At 43.1% G+C, this 16,992-nt stretch overlaps 1 protein-coding gene across 4 annotated transcripts in view; it reads right to left on the bottom strand.

The window, feature by feature from the left end:
• Nucleotides 1–589: 589 nt before the first annotated feature.
• LOC147016170 (uncharacterized) overlaps nt 590–16,992 on the bottom strand; it is an 89,885-nt gene continuing 73,482 nt past the window's right edge. For all 4 annotated transcript variants that reach the window (XM_085848933.1, XM_085848934.1, XM_085848935.1 and 1 more), the window contains 5 exons: nt 4,135–6,083; nt 2,569–2,670; nt 2,131–2,353; nt 1,881–1,997; nt 590–1,561 (listed from right to left, as the gene is read on the bottom strand). In XM_085848933.1, the coding sequence (XP_085705059.1) occupies nt 1,377–1,561; nt 1,881–1,997; nt 2,131–2,353; nt 2,569–2,670; nt 4,135–6,083 (2,576 nt within the window). In that variant the 3' untranslated portion in view covers nt 590–1,376. The remainder of the gene's footprint in view (nt 1,562–1,880; nt 1,998–2,130; nt 2,354–2,568; nt 2,671–4,134; nt 6,084–16,992) is intronic.

The raw sequence follows: 16,992 nt of genomic DNA, 5'->3' as shown, positions 1-16,992 counted from the left end.
GGCAATGACACCAACACCAACAGCTGTGCGAATAATAGCAAATACATTTTGTGTTTTTTTTATCATTTTTAATGAAATCAGTCTTTAAAAACCGACCGTATTAAGGGAACTGCAATGACAACTAGAACGGCCATCAGTAGAGAGCATACCTCCACCGGGTTGAACCGTTTACGTTTTGTATCCCAACGATAGGCCAGATCTGCATTTTGACCTGAAACAAAATCTAATCGGCGTGTTCTTCTCACATACCAACTCATCTACCTAGTTTTGTCATACCTCGTCCATAACTTGTGCTATATCGTGCTATATATCGTTTTTGGCCCGAGCTCTCAATGGTGAAGAATCACTTAAAAATTCGAGTATCCAGTTCCAGATCTTCACCAAAATCTAATCAATTCTTCCTTGTCACACACCTAACCTGTCCAAATTTCCTCCGAATCCATCCATAACTTTTTGAGATATCCTGCTCACAGACAAATGGACAGGGGTGCAAACATAACCTCCATCCACGTTTGGTGAAGGACGTAATAAAGGATGAAGATGTTATGCCATTTCCTTCCAAGAATACAGTGTCAATAACAATGATAAGTATTTCGAAAAGTGCAGTTTGCTCTTTTATTTTGTTTCTTTGTTTCAAATCAAACTTGCACTCATGCCTAAAGTACTTAGACCATTATGGTTGAACACGATGCTGTTTTTACAGTATTGTGTTTGTATCGTTCTGTACAAAACCTCCAAGAAATGTCTCTTTCGAAGATTTCGAATTGACCCTTCTGCTAATGAATCTACCACTTCAAAGTATAAAATATGTTTGTGATAAAGAAAAAAAAGTATATTTACAACCTGATATGTTTTGTGCACAGTTTGCAGTATTGAATAAACTGTTCTTCAAAAGAAATACACAACAAAGGACATCATTAAGGCTGCCTTAACTTTTCTGTGGGCAGGCAGGGCCTCCATAGCCACCCTGTGGGCAGACGGAGCCTGCACGGCTGTCACGTGGGCAGGAGGAGCCTCCACGCCCACCCCTCCATGGGCAGGCGGAGCCTCCACTGCCACACCATGGGCAGACAGAGCCTCCACACCCCCCCCCCCTCCGTGGGCAGGCGAAGCCTCCACTGCCTTCCTATGGGCAGGCCAAGCCCCCACAGCCGCCCTTTGGACAGGCGGAAACTCCACACCCACCCAGTGGGCATGCAGAGCCTCCGCTGCCATCCCATGGGTGTGCATCATGAAAGGTTTGTCGAAATATTATTTGTGTGTACGAGTTCACATCAATCCATACAAGTGAGGACGAGGGCTTTGGTCTTTTTTATGGACCACTAATCATCTGAATCCACCAGTCTGTGATTTCGATAGCGGAGAGTGGTTTGCAATTAAGTGGTGCGGTTTAGAAGGTCTCGGTCTGGAATGAAATTTCCACGAAGAATGGTTAAGGCAATGGGGCCATCAGGAAGACCTTTGAGGAGGTTGAAGGCATCATGACGAGACATGTTTGTGAGTTTGTTTCCTCCCGCAGCCAGCAGCACATCACCAGGGTACAAAGAACCTTCTGTGATTCCTGGGATGGATGATCAATAAATCAAATGAGAACTGAGCACAGGCGAGATGGGCTGGATAGCTTTTTCATATGCTCACTTAACTATGGATCTGTAATTCTAAATCAATGGCATTGTTGAAATTCTTTGAAAAGCAAACCAACGAACCAGCAAAACAATGAATAAGAAAAGTCTCAAAATTTACAAGAGCAAATTTATAACAGCAAAAAATCATTAAGTAATGGCCATTTCAGAGAAAACTGGACAACCTGCACTCACATGAATATTAAAATGTTCTTTCATGTTATAATAAACAAGTACAGGACAGCATTCACTCCTTACTTGGAAAGACCTGTCGGACAACAAGGGGTCGCTTTTCACCACCAGCTTCCATACCCCCTTCCAGGCTGAAGCCGAGGACTGCCCCCGTTTTGTGTATCTCCACACTCAGCACCATTCCTGCAGGAGTGAAACATTTTCATCTCAATCAACTTAAGTCTCATGGAGCGAGGTGGGGGTTACAAGTCTTATTTCACATCGGGTGAAAAAAAAAACCAAACATCTACACACAGTAATATTGTGAATAACATACCAGAGTCTCTACGCAGTCCGGACAATCTCTTCTCAACATGTCCCTTGTCTTGACGTCGTACCACCAGCACCGCTTGCCTAGTGGAGCGTGCCTGCCGTACCGCCTCCAACCCCTCACTGTACGTCGCACCCTTGAGGCAATGCCCATCAACAGAGAGCAAGCGGTCCCCTTTTTGAACAGTTCCTTCCTGCGCTACTGCCCCAGTACTGAACACGTGATGAACCTGTCCACAGCAAGTTGCAACGTTTGTGAATAAACCGATTATTATCTCTCCAAATGATAATTTCTTCGAGAACATTGTCATCCCAATAATGTGAGTTTTCAAATAGCAAAAGGAAATACTGGAGACAGAGTACAAAAAAGATTACTTGGCCCTCTTGATTATGACTAATTGGAGTCGACCGTTAACCTACTCATAACATAATCCACAAATCTTACCGTAATATCTTTCTGCTCCTGGTCACTTCCACCTGCCACGCTTACACCGAGCCCTGTCCCACCTTCCTTGTGGATGACCACGACCTTGATGTCTTGTAAGGCCTGTGATCAGAAAGAAGAGATCTCAAGGGGTTGGAAGAGATTACACACAAAATTCATAACAAGCTGCACTTGGATTACACTGGAAATATACTTCTTAAGATCCTATCCGATGATTTTAACAAGTTCGCATTCCTGTGAACGTTTGTCCCTACTTTTGTCCTTTTCTTTGTTTGTTTTTGTCCTTTTGGCCAAAATGCGTCCAATCGGCAAACCTTCACTTTTTATTATGCGTTATGTGCAGGGTTTGTAAAGTTATGTTGTGTTTGTCGTTCAGTTTCGTTTAAAAGATCAGATATTTTGCCTAATTGGTGAATGGAATGGAATCTATGATCCCGTTCTGTAAGTACACGTTGAATAATACAAAGTAAGTGTATGTCGGTGTGCATATCATCCAGATGATAAAAAAAAAATGTAGTCGTAAAGGGACCTCCATGTGAATAATTTGTGTAATTATATACAAGCTGTCGTGTGATTATAATTTGTGACGTCATAAACAAAGCACGCAAGTTGCCCTGTTGTGCCTTCAAGGCACTTCTCGATCATTATGTTTATGACGTATGCAAATATAGCGAAATTTGACCTCCCCACCACCTGTATGTTCCCGACATGCCCCTCCTAACCCTCCCCATCTCCTGTCTTCTCCAAATCCTATTTCCTTTCTCTTCTCATTCCTCCGATACATTCTCTATATCGATCTCTCACTGTTATGATCTTCTCTTTTGTCCTTTTTTTTTTTCTCAATTTAATTTTCTCAATATGGTGCCCCTCCTCTCTTGCAAATGTAAGAAAATCGATGGCCCTTTTTTGCTTTTTCATGATCCCCAAGTAACACAAGTCTTTGAGTTTGTGACCATGGATGGTGATGGTCCTTTATCAAAGGTTACAACTCAATCGCTCTTTGCAATTACCAGTCTCCTGGACCTTTGTTTACTGATCACTTCGATTTGTGTGGCAACTGGTTGGCATCATTGTTGGGAGCTGCGCCACTGTAATATTGTCTGTGCTGCTGATGTCGTGCCTCCCTTTAGGTTAGGGAAGAAATTTGCAATTTGTTCAAAGTGCCGGCCTTATCTTTGTGAAGGATCTTTAACAATCTTTCATGTCCACCGTCCACCAACTAATGCTAGCAGGTGGGATCGATAACTTACAAACAATGTATCGAGTGGTAAGGTGGAACAAGAAAGAGCCTCTTTCACCACAATAACCCGAACAGACTCTCCCAACACGGTGGACGAAATGGGAAATACGCAAACGATGCCAATCGATGAGTAACACGTAATGGTGGAATGTTTGGAGATCATAAATAACACTACGGGTGTCAGGTCCAGGATAATTATTTCGTGGAAATTAAAATGATTGAGATTATAGGAATATCAGCAACAAATGTAAATAAAGTGGAAAGTAAGCAATTCTGATTACATCATTACAATATCATATCATTGTTCAGCCACAGGGGTTTATTACCTCATCAGTTTCTAAGTGAGCTTCATCAAGTAAAGCTGCCAGCTGCTCGCTATCTGTTCCCAACAAGTCTTCTCCACCTTCAGCACCAACTTCACCATTTCTCTTGTTCCTGTTCGGATTTCTCTGCACTTCTTGAGCCTTTTGTTTCACACATTCTTGAGACAAGAGAGCCGTTTCCATGGAACCCCCTTCTCCTATGGCATTTGATGCAGAAGCAGTTTCACGTTCCATTCCCCTCGTCTCATCGGTGGCAGCAGGTAACATAGAACTAGTCAGTAAGTTGTGGTGACTCGGAGCACCACCTACATTTGTGGAGTCGTTGGTGCATTTAGAGTGCTTCGTTGACATCATAGGGATGATGTGTTCAGGAAATGGAATTACAACAGTGCCGGCAGTACTTCCGGAAGGCGTTACACTGTTCTTACCCAATGCCTGGCAATCCTGAAAAATGCCCTCTTTTGATGAGCTTTTAAAGTCATTGTCATGTGCTTTAGTTTCTGATATGCCACCCGACTCCTTGAATGATTTTTCTATTCCAGTAGTTGTGGTGTGAATGGGTTCATTGAGGAATTTTGTTTCAGAATCCTGCCCAGAATAGCTCGGCAAAGTCACCGTGGCCTTCTTTTCCAACCTTACGACTGAAGCATGACAGGCTCCTGACTTTGACTGATCCCCAGCCTGAGAATTTCCAGTCCTTGTGCTAGACAGCAGTTCAAATGATTTTATTTTATCACGAACTGAAGTGGATAGATGCGAAGGGATGTTCTGGGACTGCGACACACCATTTATAATCTCACTGTTACTTTTAAATGTGGACTCGCCGTCTCCTGGGTGGCAATCTGTTGTGGACGTGACTCGTTGAGCAATTGTCTTAACATCGATCTCTGAAGGCTTTGTGCCATCAATCGTTTTTTGAGTGTGATCACTTCGAGTTACCATTTTGAAAGCTGCTTCTCTTGTCACTGTTGATGGTAAATTAGGATCTTTGTTTGCTGGAGAAAAATGTGAGTCCTGACCGAAGATTGATTGAGAGGAACTTTTGCTAATCAGAGCTCCCATCATATGAGATACATTGTCCAATGAAGCTTGTCTCAAAGTCAAATCTGCTGAGTGGCGGCGTGAAAGAATTTGTCCGGGAGTTAGCGGACAACCTGAAATAGCTCCTCTCGATTCATTATCTCCTGCAGTCTCTAACCCTGGGTGGTCGGTGAATTGCTGAGTTTTCCAAGATTTGGGCAAAACTTTGGGAGGAGTTTTGGTGTTCTTCACTGCATTTGGTCTTTTTATGTCTTCAGTGTTGCACGAGACCTTTACCTGAACCAAAGCAGACCCTTCGCTCTCCACATCTTCAACCTTTGGCTGGACTTGCATGGCAGAATCATTTCCAGTTTCTGGCGATTCATTAAGGTCCTCAATTTCATCTGATCCTTTTGATTCTTGAGTATCACTCGTGGATTCTCTGATATCTTCCGATTGGTTCATTTGATCATTTGTCTGATCGTGTACCCAGTCTGAGTCCATCACGGGTTCCAGTACAGTTTCTTCCTGTACACCATCGCTGGACTTCTCAAGATCAATTTCCTTATTAATTTTTCCACTTTCCTTTGCAATTACTTCATCGGTCATCAATTGTGCATTTTCATTTTTGCTTTCTTTTCCTTCTTTCTCTTTTTCTTCTGTATAACTGCTGGTGTGCTTTTCCCCCTGATGTGATTCTTCAGCACTCTCGGAATCTTCTGTTTTACTGAACTTGTTCTCATCCACATCACAGTCTATTTCTAAGGTTTCATGTTTAATTTTGCTCTTGGAACTTGCTTCACAGACAGCCTCATCAGCTCTTGTTGAGGAATGAACCCCATTGCAATCTTTGTTTGATGGGACGAAGCCTTCATCAGTAGGCCCCGCCTTGTTATGCTCCAAAGCGATTGTCAAACTGATGTCCTTCTTTTCTGCAGAACAAATTGTTCAATGGAAATGAGGCCTTGTTACAATATGAATCACATTCAAGTCCCTATTATCACAAAGGACGTTCACATGATTATGTTGCTATTCGCTCATAATCCAATGCTTGCATAAAGTTACACATTCAGTGTTGCATTTATTATTGTTACAGTTAAATGTTGTTTCTACACTCTTTTTATTCAAATGCTCAAAATAAATAAATAAATGGAGAGATATTGCAATCGGCTCTGTTTGGCCGTCCAACCGTCTCAATATCTCCTCCCCTAAACGGTTTTGCAGAAATTCACCAAACTTGGGACTTATGTTCACAATGTAACAAGGTGTGAGAGCATCATTTTTGGTACTTCCCCCTGGAGCCTTGGGGTGCGGTCAAAAGCTCAAATATCAAACAAACAAAAAAAATGCAATTCCGGGTGCATTTTAAAACATTTTTTTCAATGAAACTTTGTATATGCAATGAACATTGGGGGACACATGAAATATTTATCGATTATTTTGGATTTTACCACCGGTTCATGCCCCAGAGGGTGGGGATTAGGGTCACAGGTGAAAACATAAGATTTCTCAAACTCAAAATTTGGCATTGGGTCATTCCTGGTGGAACTTTTTACCATCTGTCAACTTTGCTTTTGGTGGGAAATGTGGGGATTTGCGATTGTGCACCATCGACTTCACTCTAGTTTATTATTATTGATAAAAGGCTCATTTAAGAGCATGTACATCAATCACATGGAAGTATATTAAATATTAAATCAGTGTACTTTAAGCCTGGTGTTGGCTTAACATCCTGGTTCTTTATTCAATTCAATTTAGAATGGGATTAAAATAAATTAAATTCAAAACAAATGGAATACCAAATAGGTACAGTCCTGCATTGGAGAAATCAGAAGTAACCCAAACAAGCAAAAAGCAAAGAGGAAGTCATCAGGAGAAACCTGGATAGGATTCACATTTCAGCTGATACTCCTCTACCCTCAAACCCATCCAGGCACAGCAATTAAAAAAAAAATTCTGGCTGTCAGACCATGAGTCCAATTGGGTTGAAATTTAAAACATACGAGGCGCCGCGAGGAGGAGTGATGTAAGGGATACATCGGCCATTTTGGAGTTAATGCCATATAGCACTATTTTAACCCTTACCCTATCATCCAAGCCTTTCATCATCATATCATTAAAAAATGTCGCTTACATCACTCCTCACGGGGCCTCATATATTCCCCATTACTATTAGATCATAAGTGTGAAGTTTCACATTGATTGGTTAAACGGTTCAAGAGAAAGAATTTTAAAAAGATTTCCGCTCAATCCAATATGGCTGCCAGACCATGTGACATCAATTATTCATGAATATCTTTGTATCCCCAAGGTCCAAGGTATGCCTGGGGTTGGTTTATTGGTGAGGGTGGTGGGCTTTGGATCCGAGGGTCCTGAGTTAAAATCCCGCTCAGCTGTTGAATTAATACCAGGTGGTGTTGACTTGACTTGTCATCCTTCCGAGGTCGGCAAAATGAGTGCCAGCTTGCTGGTGTACTGTGTCGGAGTGGCGACCCGTCCAGGATTGTGCCCAATAGCCAAGGAGACTGCTTAAGCAGCACCAACACTCGGCACAGAGTATGGTCCCAATTTCCTCTCCTCCCAAGGCTTGGGGAATATTTGTTTGAAGTTTTCCCTTGATCCATCCAGCCATTCTGGAGAAGATTTTAATTGGTTTCAAGGTAAATCCAATATGGCTGCTAAATCATGTGACCTATGATGTCATATGTGTGAACCTTTTGTTCCTCATGGATAGGCTGTCATACGTGTAAAGTTTCGCCTCGATCTATTCAGCTACTTCAGAAAAGAATATGTTTGAAGGTTAAAAAACAACAATATGGCTGCCAAATCACGTGACCGATGACATCAATTTTTTTTTCTGTGGACTATTTTATCCCTAGATGACCCTCAAAAATTTTCCAAAGCTACAGAGGTCCAAAGTTTTTCCGTTTTTCCAACATGGCTGCCACACCATGTGACTCATGACATCATAATTATCATTAAAACATTCTACATGAGGAGTCGCTCCAATGGTGAAAGTTTCTTCTCAATCCGACAAGTGTTTGCGGAGAAAAACACTAAAGTTCTGTGCAGACAAACAAACAAACAAACAAACAAACAAACGGACCCAAATGTAATACCATCGTCTCCGGCAAGGGAAATAACTAGAATGGCACTCAGTAAAATGCATACCCTCCCCAGGCTGAACACTTTAGGTTTTGTATCCCAATAATAGTACAGGCATTTTAGCAGAAATATTTGGTCAACCTCCCACAAATTGCAACAAAAGCAAACTCAACAGCTTTTGATTCCTGGATATGTCCTCAGTGACAGAAAAAAGTCCTGAGGGATCCTCCGGGGGGAAAGTCCTGAAATCATGGAAATGCAATATGGCCGCCACCCGGCTTTGGGGGAAATGCGAAAATTGTAAAAATTGATATTTTAATCTGTAAATATATGTTTTTCTGCATTCTAATTGTTTCTAGTTATGGTCAGTATACATTTTGATATGCATTGATATACAAGAATAATTATTAAAAAGTGAAATGTATTGAGGGTAAAATAAAAAATTATAGCTTTTTTGTCCAAAAATGTCAATTTTTTGTCCCGAAAATTTTTTTTTTACCTTATACTGATTTTGGCTCCTGGACAAAAAAAGGAAACGTTGAAGACATAAAATGAAATCAAGTCTATGGCAATACAATATAATTATATAAATCATTGAAACATGACAAAATTCACAATTCCACTCGGGGCAATCACATCTGCCTGACGAAGGTTTCGAAATGAAAATGAAAATTCACATTAAACTAAAACTACATCCATTATAAACTTACTATACATGTTGAGAAAAATCAAGCGTATTAAAGTTAGAACTCGACAATGTCGTCATTATCCTCATCATTGTCACATGGAGTGTTTGTGCAGCCAGAGCCCCTGCAGTTTCCACAAGCTGGAGTGCACTCAATGTTGTGCTTCTTGCATGTGCATCTCATGGTGCTACATTCAGCCTAGCAGTTGCACCTAATGACATGTAACATCTTTTCAGGAGCTGGAGCTATTGATGTCTGAAGTGGCGCAAAACCCTCGTCACACTTCTGCCAACCCCAGTCTCTGGAAGAAGTATGCAAGTCTGACGTCTTGAAACGAATCAAAGACCACCTTCAGAAGCATGCCGAGTCTGCAAAGATATCTTCAAGAACTTCAGCGCTCTGGGTTCAGTATATGGACATGCTCGACATTCTACGCAAATACATCCGGACAGAGTGCACTGGGAACTGGGCACTACATCTACAGGCCATCCAGGAAATGCTGCCTTACCTGGCAGCCTCGGGCCACAACCTGAATGCCAAATATGTGAGGGTGTATCTGCAGCAGATGTCCAACCTTAAAACTCAACATCCCAATGTCCAAGAACGTTTTGATGAGAGGTTCCATGTGGTTCGACTAACTGATCGCCTGTGGGCAGGTTTTTCATCTGACCTGATCATCGAACAAGTTCTGATAAGAAGTTTGAAGACCAGCGGGGGGGGGGGGCTCACACGAGGGTGAGGAATGGCAGAGCAACAACGGCTGGTATGGCTACTATCAATGCCTGCTGTGCAGAAATAAACCAGGCAATGCAGGAACTCACAGGTGTGAACTACAACACTGGAGACCAGAAGAAGGACATGACCAAGGCAAGACAATCTCGTGACTGGAAGGACACACTATCAGCTCTTCAGTATTTACAGGAACGGAATCCATTCAGTAGTGATCCACGTCTGAGGAACATTGCCACTAGAGTTCATGCACACCCCACCTTCAACGTCGATACAGCACATGCTGTAGGAGCCAAAATATTGAAATCTATGGATGGGAAAACACCTGCCGAGTACACATTTAAGAGGAAAGACCAAGTTATCACCCTCGGCATGAAGTCATCTGTCAAGATTGATGGAGAGCAAGTCCAGCTTGACCCACAACTCCTCTTCCAGAGACTGATCACTGTTGCACAGATAGCAGAAGAACTGGAGTCGGCCTTAAAATATGAACTGTGCAGCTATCCACCAGCCCTCTTTGATTCCTCTCTTCAGCTCCGAGAAGCACACAAGCCAGTCTTTGCTGATGCCATCTGGGATCTTCTTGGATCCGATGTCCCAGCCGAAATCCCCAATGATGGGCAACAGTACGTTTTGAATGGCGGGGCACTTGTTCAACGCATTCCATGGTGTCGTGGATCTACATACAGAGACATGCCACCAGTACACTGATTATGTAACGAAGAAGTACGGAGATGCCATAGTCGTGTTTGATGGTTATGAGAGTACCAACACGAAGGACATGACACACCAGAGACGGTCTAAAGGGAATTTTGGTACTACTGTGACATTTACAGCTGACATGCATCTCACAATGAAGAAGGAACAGTTTCTTGCCAATAGGCAGAATAAACAGCGATTCATTTTTATGTTGAGTGAAGAGCTTCAGAAGAAGAACTGCGAGACACACCGTGCCTCGGGGGATGCTGATCTGATTGTACTGAAGGCCGTGCAGTCTGCTACTGTCACCAACACTGTGTTAGTTGGTGATGACACAGACCTCCTCCTCCTCCTATGCTACCATGCAAGCTTAGAATCCCATGACCTCTTATTTTGTCCCGAGCCAAAGAAGAACACGAATAAACCTCGCATCTGGAACATCAAGGCTACAAAGAAAATGATTGGTACAGACATATGCAAGCACATAATGTTTCTACATGCAGTTCTTGGGTGCGACACGACATTTTGTCTTCATGGGATTGGAAAGGGAGCTTCCCTCAAAAAGTTCAAAGCAAACAACACATTCCGTGAGGAGGCCAAGGTTTTTGATGCATATCCAGCTCCCGTACGTGATGTGGCAGATGCAGGAGAAAAAACATTGGTGATAATGTACAACGGAAAATCAACTGACACCCTGGACACCCTCCGGTATCAGCGGTACTGGGACAAGGTGGCTTGGAGCTCCTCTTATGTGCAACCACAGACATTACCACCAACATCAGAAGCAGCAAAGTATCACAGCCTGCACGTGTATCTGCAAGTCCAAGAATGGAAGGAATGTGCAGATGAACTTCTTCCGACAGACTGGGGTTGGCAGAAGTGTGAGGAGGGTTTTGTGCCACTTCAGACATCAATAGCTCAGCTCTTGAAAAGATGTTACGTGTCATTAGGTGCAACTGCCAGGCTGAATGGAGCACCATGAGATGCACATGCAAGAAGCACAACATTGAGTGCACTCCAGCTTGTGGAAATGCAGAGGCTCTGGCTGCACAAACACTCCATGTGACAAGGATGAGGAAGATGACGACATTGTCGAGTTCTAACTTTAATACGCTTGACTTTTCTCAACACGTATAGTAAGTTTATAATGGATGTAGTTTCTGAGTTTAATGCGAATTTTCATTTTCATTTAGAAACCTTCGTCAGGCAGATGTGATTGCCCCGAGTGGAATTGTGAATTTTGTCATGTTTCAATGATTTACATAATTATATTGTATTGCCATAGACTTGATTTCATCTTGTGTCTTCAACATTTCTTTTTTTTTTGTCCAGGAGCCAAAATCAGTAACAGGTGAAAAAAAAAAAAATTCGGGACAAAAAATTGACATTTTTGGACAAAAAAGCTAAAAATTTTTATTTTACCCTCAATATATTTTAATTTTTTATAATTATTCTTGTATATAAATATACTGACCATAACTAGAAACAATTAGAATGCAGAAAAACATATATTTACATTTTAAAATATCAATCTTTACAATTTTCTCATTTTCCCAGAAGCCGGGTGGTGGCCATATTGGATTTCCATGATTTCAGGACTTCCCCCCCCTAGAGGATCCCTCAGAACTTTTTTTCTCTCACTGAGGACATATCCAGGAATCAAAATCTTTTGAACTTGCTTTTGTTGGAATTTTTGGGAGGTCATCCGACATTTTGACTGTACTATAATAGGCCGGATCTGCATCTGGACCTGAAAGAAAATTGAATTGGCTCGTTCTTGTCGTCTAACCAACTGTCATCCAACAAGTTTCATCTGAATACGTACATTACTTGTTGAGATATCGTTTTTAGTCTTGTCACTCAATGGTGAAGAATCGTATTTAAAATTATCGGATCTGGATCCCAATCTTCAAAAAATCTAATCATTTCTTCCTTCTCACACACCCAACCTTTCCATCAAATTTCATCCGAATCCGTCCACAACTTTTTTGAGATATCCTGTTCACAGTCAGACAGACAGGCAAACAAGCAGTCATCGACTGGTACTTACGAAATCGTCAACGTGACCTCTGACCTTGTCTAATAAAAGCTGTCTCTCGAGAAGGTAGCGACGCAAACCAGAAGTTTCTACGATGATTCTGTACCAAACCATCAAAAATCAAATGTTTTGGATGTTTGACCTCACTGTGACCTTGACCTTTGACCGATTTTGACCAAAATCTAAGCAGCGCTAGCCACCACCCTCCTGAATCACATGGTGTAATTTGACATTGGTAGCTTCTTCCGTTATCGAGTTATCATTTTTTGGATGTTTGACCTCACTGTGACCTTGACCTTTGACAGATTTTGACCAAAATCTAACCAGCACGAGCCATTATCCTCCTGAATCACGTGGTGTAATTTGACATTGGTAGCTTCTTCTGTTCTCGAGTTATCTGTACCAAACCATCAAAAATTGAATATTTGACCTCACTGTGACCTTGACCTTTGACCGATTTTCATCAAAATCTAACCAGCACGAGCCAACACCCTCCTGAATCAGGTGGTCTAATTTGACATTGGTAGCTTCTCCCGTTCTCGAGTTATCGTGCCTACAAACAAACAAACAAACAAACAAACAAGCAGTCATAGACTGGAACTTACGAAATCCTCAACTTGACCTCTGACCTTGTCAAATAAAAGCTGTCTCTCGAGAGGACGTAGTGAAGCAAACCAGAAGTTTCTTCGATGATTCTGTACCAAACCATCAAAAATCGAATGTTTTGGATGTTTGACCTCACTGTAACCTTGACCTTTGACCGATTTTGACCAAAATATTGTTGTGGTTACCAAATTCGCAAACCACCATTCAGGTCCCTTAGGTGAGGTATCTCGGCAAGTATATGTGTAGTTAGGCCCAAACCCGTTGTCTAGTGGGAATACATGTCATTTATGCGTGCTGCGACTCTTCAGGATAGCCGTTTTTCTTTTACTATCTTTAATTTGGACCAACCGCCATGATTACCACCACAATCACAACATCAACCACCAACCACAACGCCGCTTCACCACAACCGCCACGACCTTCCCGTCACACCTCGCAACCGTAGCATCGCCACCGTTCTTGCCCCGCTGTGGGTACCGGTGTTGGACTCGTGCAGGGCGCGCGTCGAACAGCGTGTACAAAATCACGGATTTTGTGCTTCAAAAACGGATCAAAAACGACACACGCCCACTTTTTGCCGTCCAATCGGTGAGCGAGGGGCGATTTGGCCCCGCCTCCAGGACGATCGATATATGCAAAATTATGGATCAAAAAGCCTTCACGCCCACTTTTTCTCGGGCCAATGGGGAGCGAGGTGAAAGGTCGAAGGGAGGGGGTCAAAGATGAGAGGGCGAAGTTACGGGGCGGATAAAAGGACCGTGTTCGTCAGTCAGAAAGTAGGAGAGTCCAGAGTCGAGAGGCGCAGAGTAGGAGAGTAGGAGAGTCGGAAACAGAGAGTCAAGACTTCGCGGGCGGTGGAGCTGCTCGTCGTGTGCGTTGGAGTCGGAACGGAGGGGACGGAGCTGTGGAAAGGCGGCGACACCAGACGAGGGGGTGCTCGCGTCGTGCAGGGAGCTGCACCCGAGGGAGGCCGACAGCGCGACCTGGCCGAGGTGGAGACGCACACCAGGGATAATAAAGATCCTCTATACCCCGAGCATCAGCAACCCCCTCCTGTTTCCCCCCGCGCTGAGATAGTGCGACCAAGGGGGCCCCTTTCCCACCCCCTGCCAGACACTGTCCGCGAGGCCCGCGGAGTTGAGGCGCCATCGCCGCTCCGCGTCTCATCACCAGACGGGTAGGCGCGACCCGGTCTCGGCCTCAGGCCCGCCTCATCCTTGAGGGTATTTCTTTTCCTTGGTTTTGGGTATGTGTTGTCGGCGCCGTCTGTGAAGTAGAATTGTATAAGTGTTGCCGTGTGCTCGGTAGTCGGTATTAGCTCTGCATTGTGTTTTCGCTTTTACATTTGCTTTTTGTGTAAATTGAATTGTGTTTTTCTTTTCTGTGTGCTTTTGGTGTAATTGAATATGTGTGCTTTCCGTTCAGCGCGAATAAATGTGCTTTGTGTTGAACTGTTTCCCGCTTCGCTTCGTCATTTCTCCCATTGAATCCTCATCTTGCTTCACGTAAAGGGTTGGTAGTGGGCTGAATACGCCCGATAATTAATCGAACCGTCGAGGTCGACGATAACACCGCTCGGTTATTCTGATAGTACGGAACGGGTCGCTTAAGTGGCCCGTGTCCGAAGTCGACCTGCGGCGAGGTGCGATCGCCCGGTCTACCCTCCGCGTGGGTACTTAGGTAGGTCGAATTTGGCGAGCAACCCTATCCCACGCGGGGGCTGATTGGCTCGATCGCGGTGAGACCGAAAGGTCCACCCGTGACTGGTTCCCGGCGTTAGTCCGAGAGGGTCACGACTGGATTGTCCGTCCGGTGGGCGACGTGCCGCGATTCGAGTTACGTGGCCGTCAGCACGCCGGCGGGCGCGAATCAGCAACAATATAATCAGCGCTAGCCATCACTCTCCTGGATCACGTGATGTAATTTGACATTGGTAGCTTCTTCCGTTCTCGAGTTATCGTGCCTACAAACAAACAAACAAACAAACAAACAGAAACGGAAGGCATCAATATACTTAAGAAATCTTTAGATTTCATAAGTAACAAGCAGTCATAGACTGGTACTTACGAAATCGTCAACTTGACCTCTGACCTTGTCTAATAAAAGCTGTCTCACGAGAAGGTAGCGACGCAAACCAGAAGTTTCTACGATGATTCTGTACCAAACCATCAAAAATCGAATGTTTGACCTCACTGTGACCTTGACCTTTGACCGATTTTGACCAAAATCTAATCACTGCTAGCCATCACCCTCCAGAATCACCTGGTGTAATTTCACATTGGTAGCTTCTTCCGTTCTCAAATTATCTGTACCAAACCATCAAAAATCGAATATTTGACCTCACTGTGACCTTGACCTTTGACCGGTTTTGACCAAAATCTAATCAGCACTCGCCATCACGCTCCTAAATCACGTGGTGTAATTTGACATTGGTAGCTCCTTCCGTTCTCGAGTTATCGTGCCTAAAAAACAAATAAACAAACAAACAAACAGAAACAGAAGTCATCAATATACTTACGAAATCTTTAGATTTCGTAAGTAACAAACAAACAGAAACGGAAGTCATCAATATACTTACGAAATCTATAGATTTCGTAAGTTACAAACAAGCAGTCATAAACTGGTACTGACAAAATCGTCAACTTGACCTCTGACCTTGTCTAATAAAAGCTGTCTCTGGAGAAGGTAGCGACGCAAACCAGAAGTTTCTGCGATGATTGTGTACAAAACCATCAAAAATCGAATGTTTGACCTCACTGTGACCTTGACCTTTGACCGATTTTGACCAAAATCTAATCAGCGCGAGCCACTACTCTCCTGAATCATGTGGTGTAATTTGACATTGATAGCTTCTTCCGTTCTCGAGTTATCCTGCCTAAAAACAAACACACAAACACACACACAAACAAACACACAAACAAACACACAAACAAACAAACACACAAACAGATGACGGAAGTCATCAATAAAGATTTCGTAAGTAACAAGCAATCATAGACTGGTACTTACGAAATCGTCAACTTGACCTCTGACCTTGTCTGATAAAAGCTGTCTCTTGAGAAGGTAGTGATGCAAACCAGAAGTTTCTACGATGATTCTGCACCAAACCATCAAAAATCGAATGTTTTAGATGTTTGACCTCACTGTGACCTTGACCTTTGACCGATTTTGACCAAAATCTAATCAGCACTAGCCATCACCCTCCTGAATCACGTGGTGTAATTTGACATTGGTAGCTTCTTCCGTTATCGAGTTATCATTTTTTGGATGTTTGACCTCACTGTGACCTTGACCTTTGACCGATTTTGACCAAAATCTAATCAGCACTAGCCATCACCCTCCTGAATCATGTGGTGTAATTTGACATTGGTAGCTTCTTCTGTTCTCGAGTTATCGTGCCTAAAACAAACACACAAACACACACACAAACAAACACACAAACAAACAAACACTCAAACAGATGACGGAAGTCATCAATAAAGATTTCGTAAGTAACAAGCAATCATAGACTGGTACTTACGAAATCGTCAACTTGACCTCTGACCTTGTCTAATAAAAGCTGTCTGTAGAGAAGGTAGCGACGCAAACCAGAAGTTTCTACGATGATTCTGTACCAAACCATCAAAAATCGAATGTTTGACCTCACTGTGACCTTGACCTTTGACCGATTTTGACTACAATCTAATCAGCACTCGCCATCACCCTCTTGATGCATGTGGTGTAATTTTACATTGGTAGCTTCTTCCTTTCTCGAGTTATCATGCCTACAAACAAACAAACAAACAAACACACACACAAACAAACACACCAACAGAGGACGGAAGCCATCCATATCCTAAGGAAATCTTTAGATTTCGTTAGTAACAAACATACATACAAGCCGGAAGGCGACGAGGGATCCGCTCGGATCGAAGCGCTGGATATGATGCTTTTCATTCTCACCGATCCACTGACGAAGATTCATTGCCAAGATGTATT

This window comes from Eptatretus burgeri, chromosome 12 (genome assembly GCF_056783735.1).
Source record: "Eptatretus burgeri isolate ZD-2024b chromosome 12, Ebu_testis_v1, whole genome shotgun sequence".
Classification (NCBI taxonomy): domain Eukaryota; kingdom Metazoa; phylum Chordata; class Myxini; order Myxiniformes; family Myxinidae; genus Eptatretus; species Eptatretus burgeri.
The sequence above is the reverse complement of the archived record's forward strand: the minus strand, read 5'-3'. Positions and strand labels throughout refer to the sequence as shown.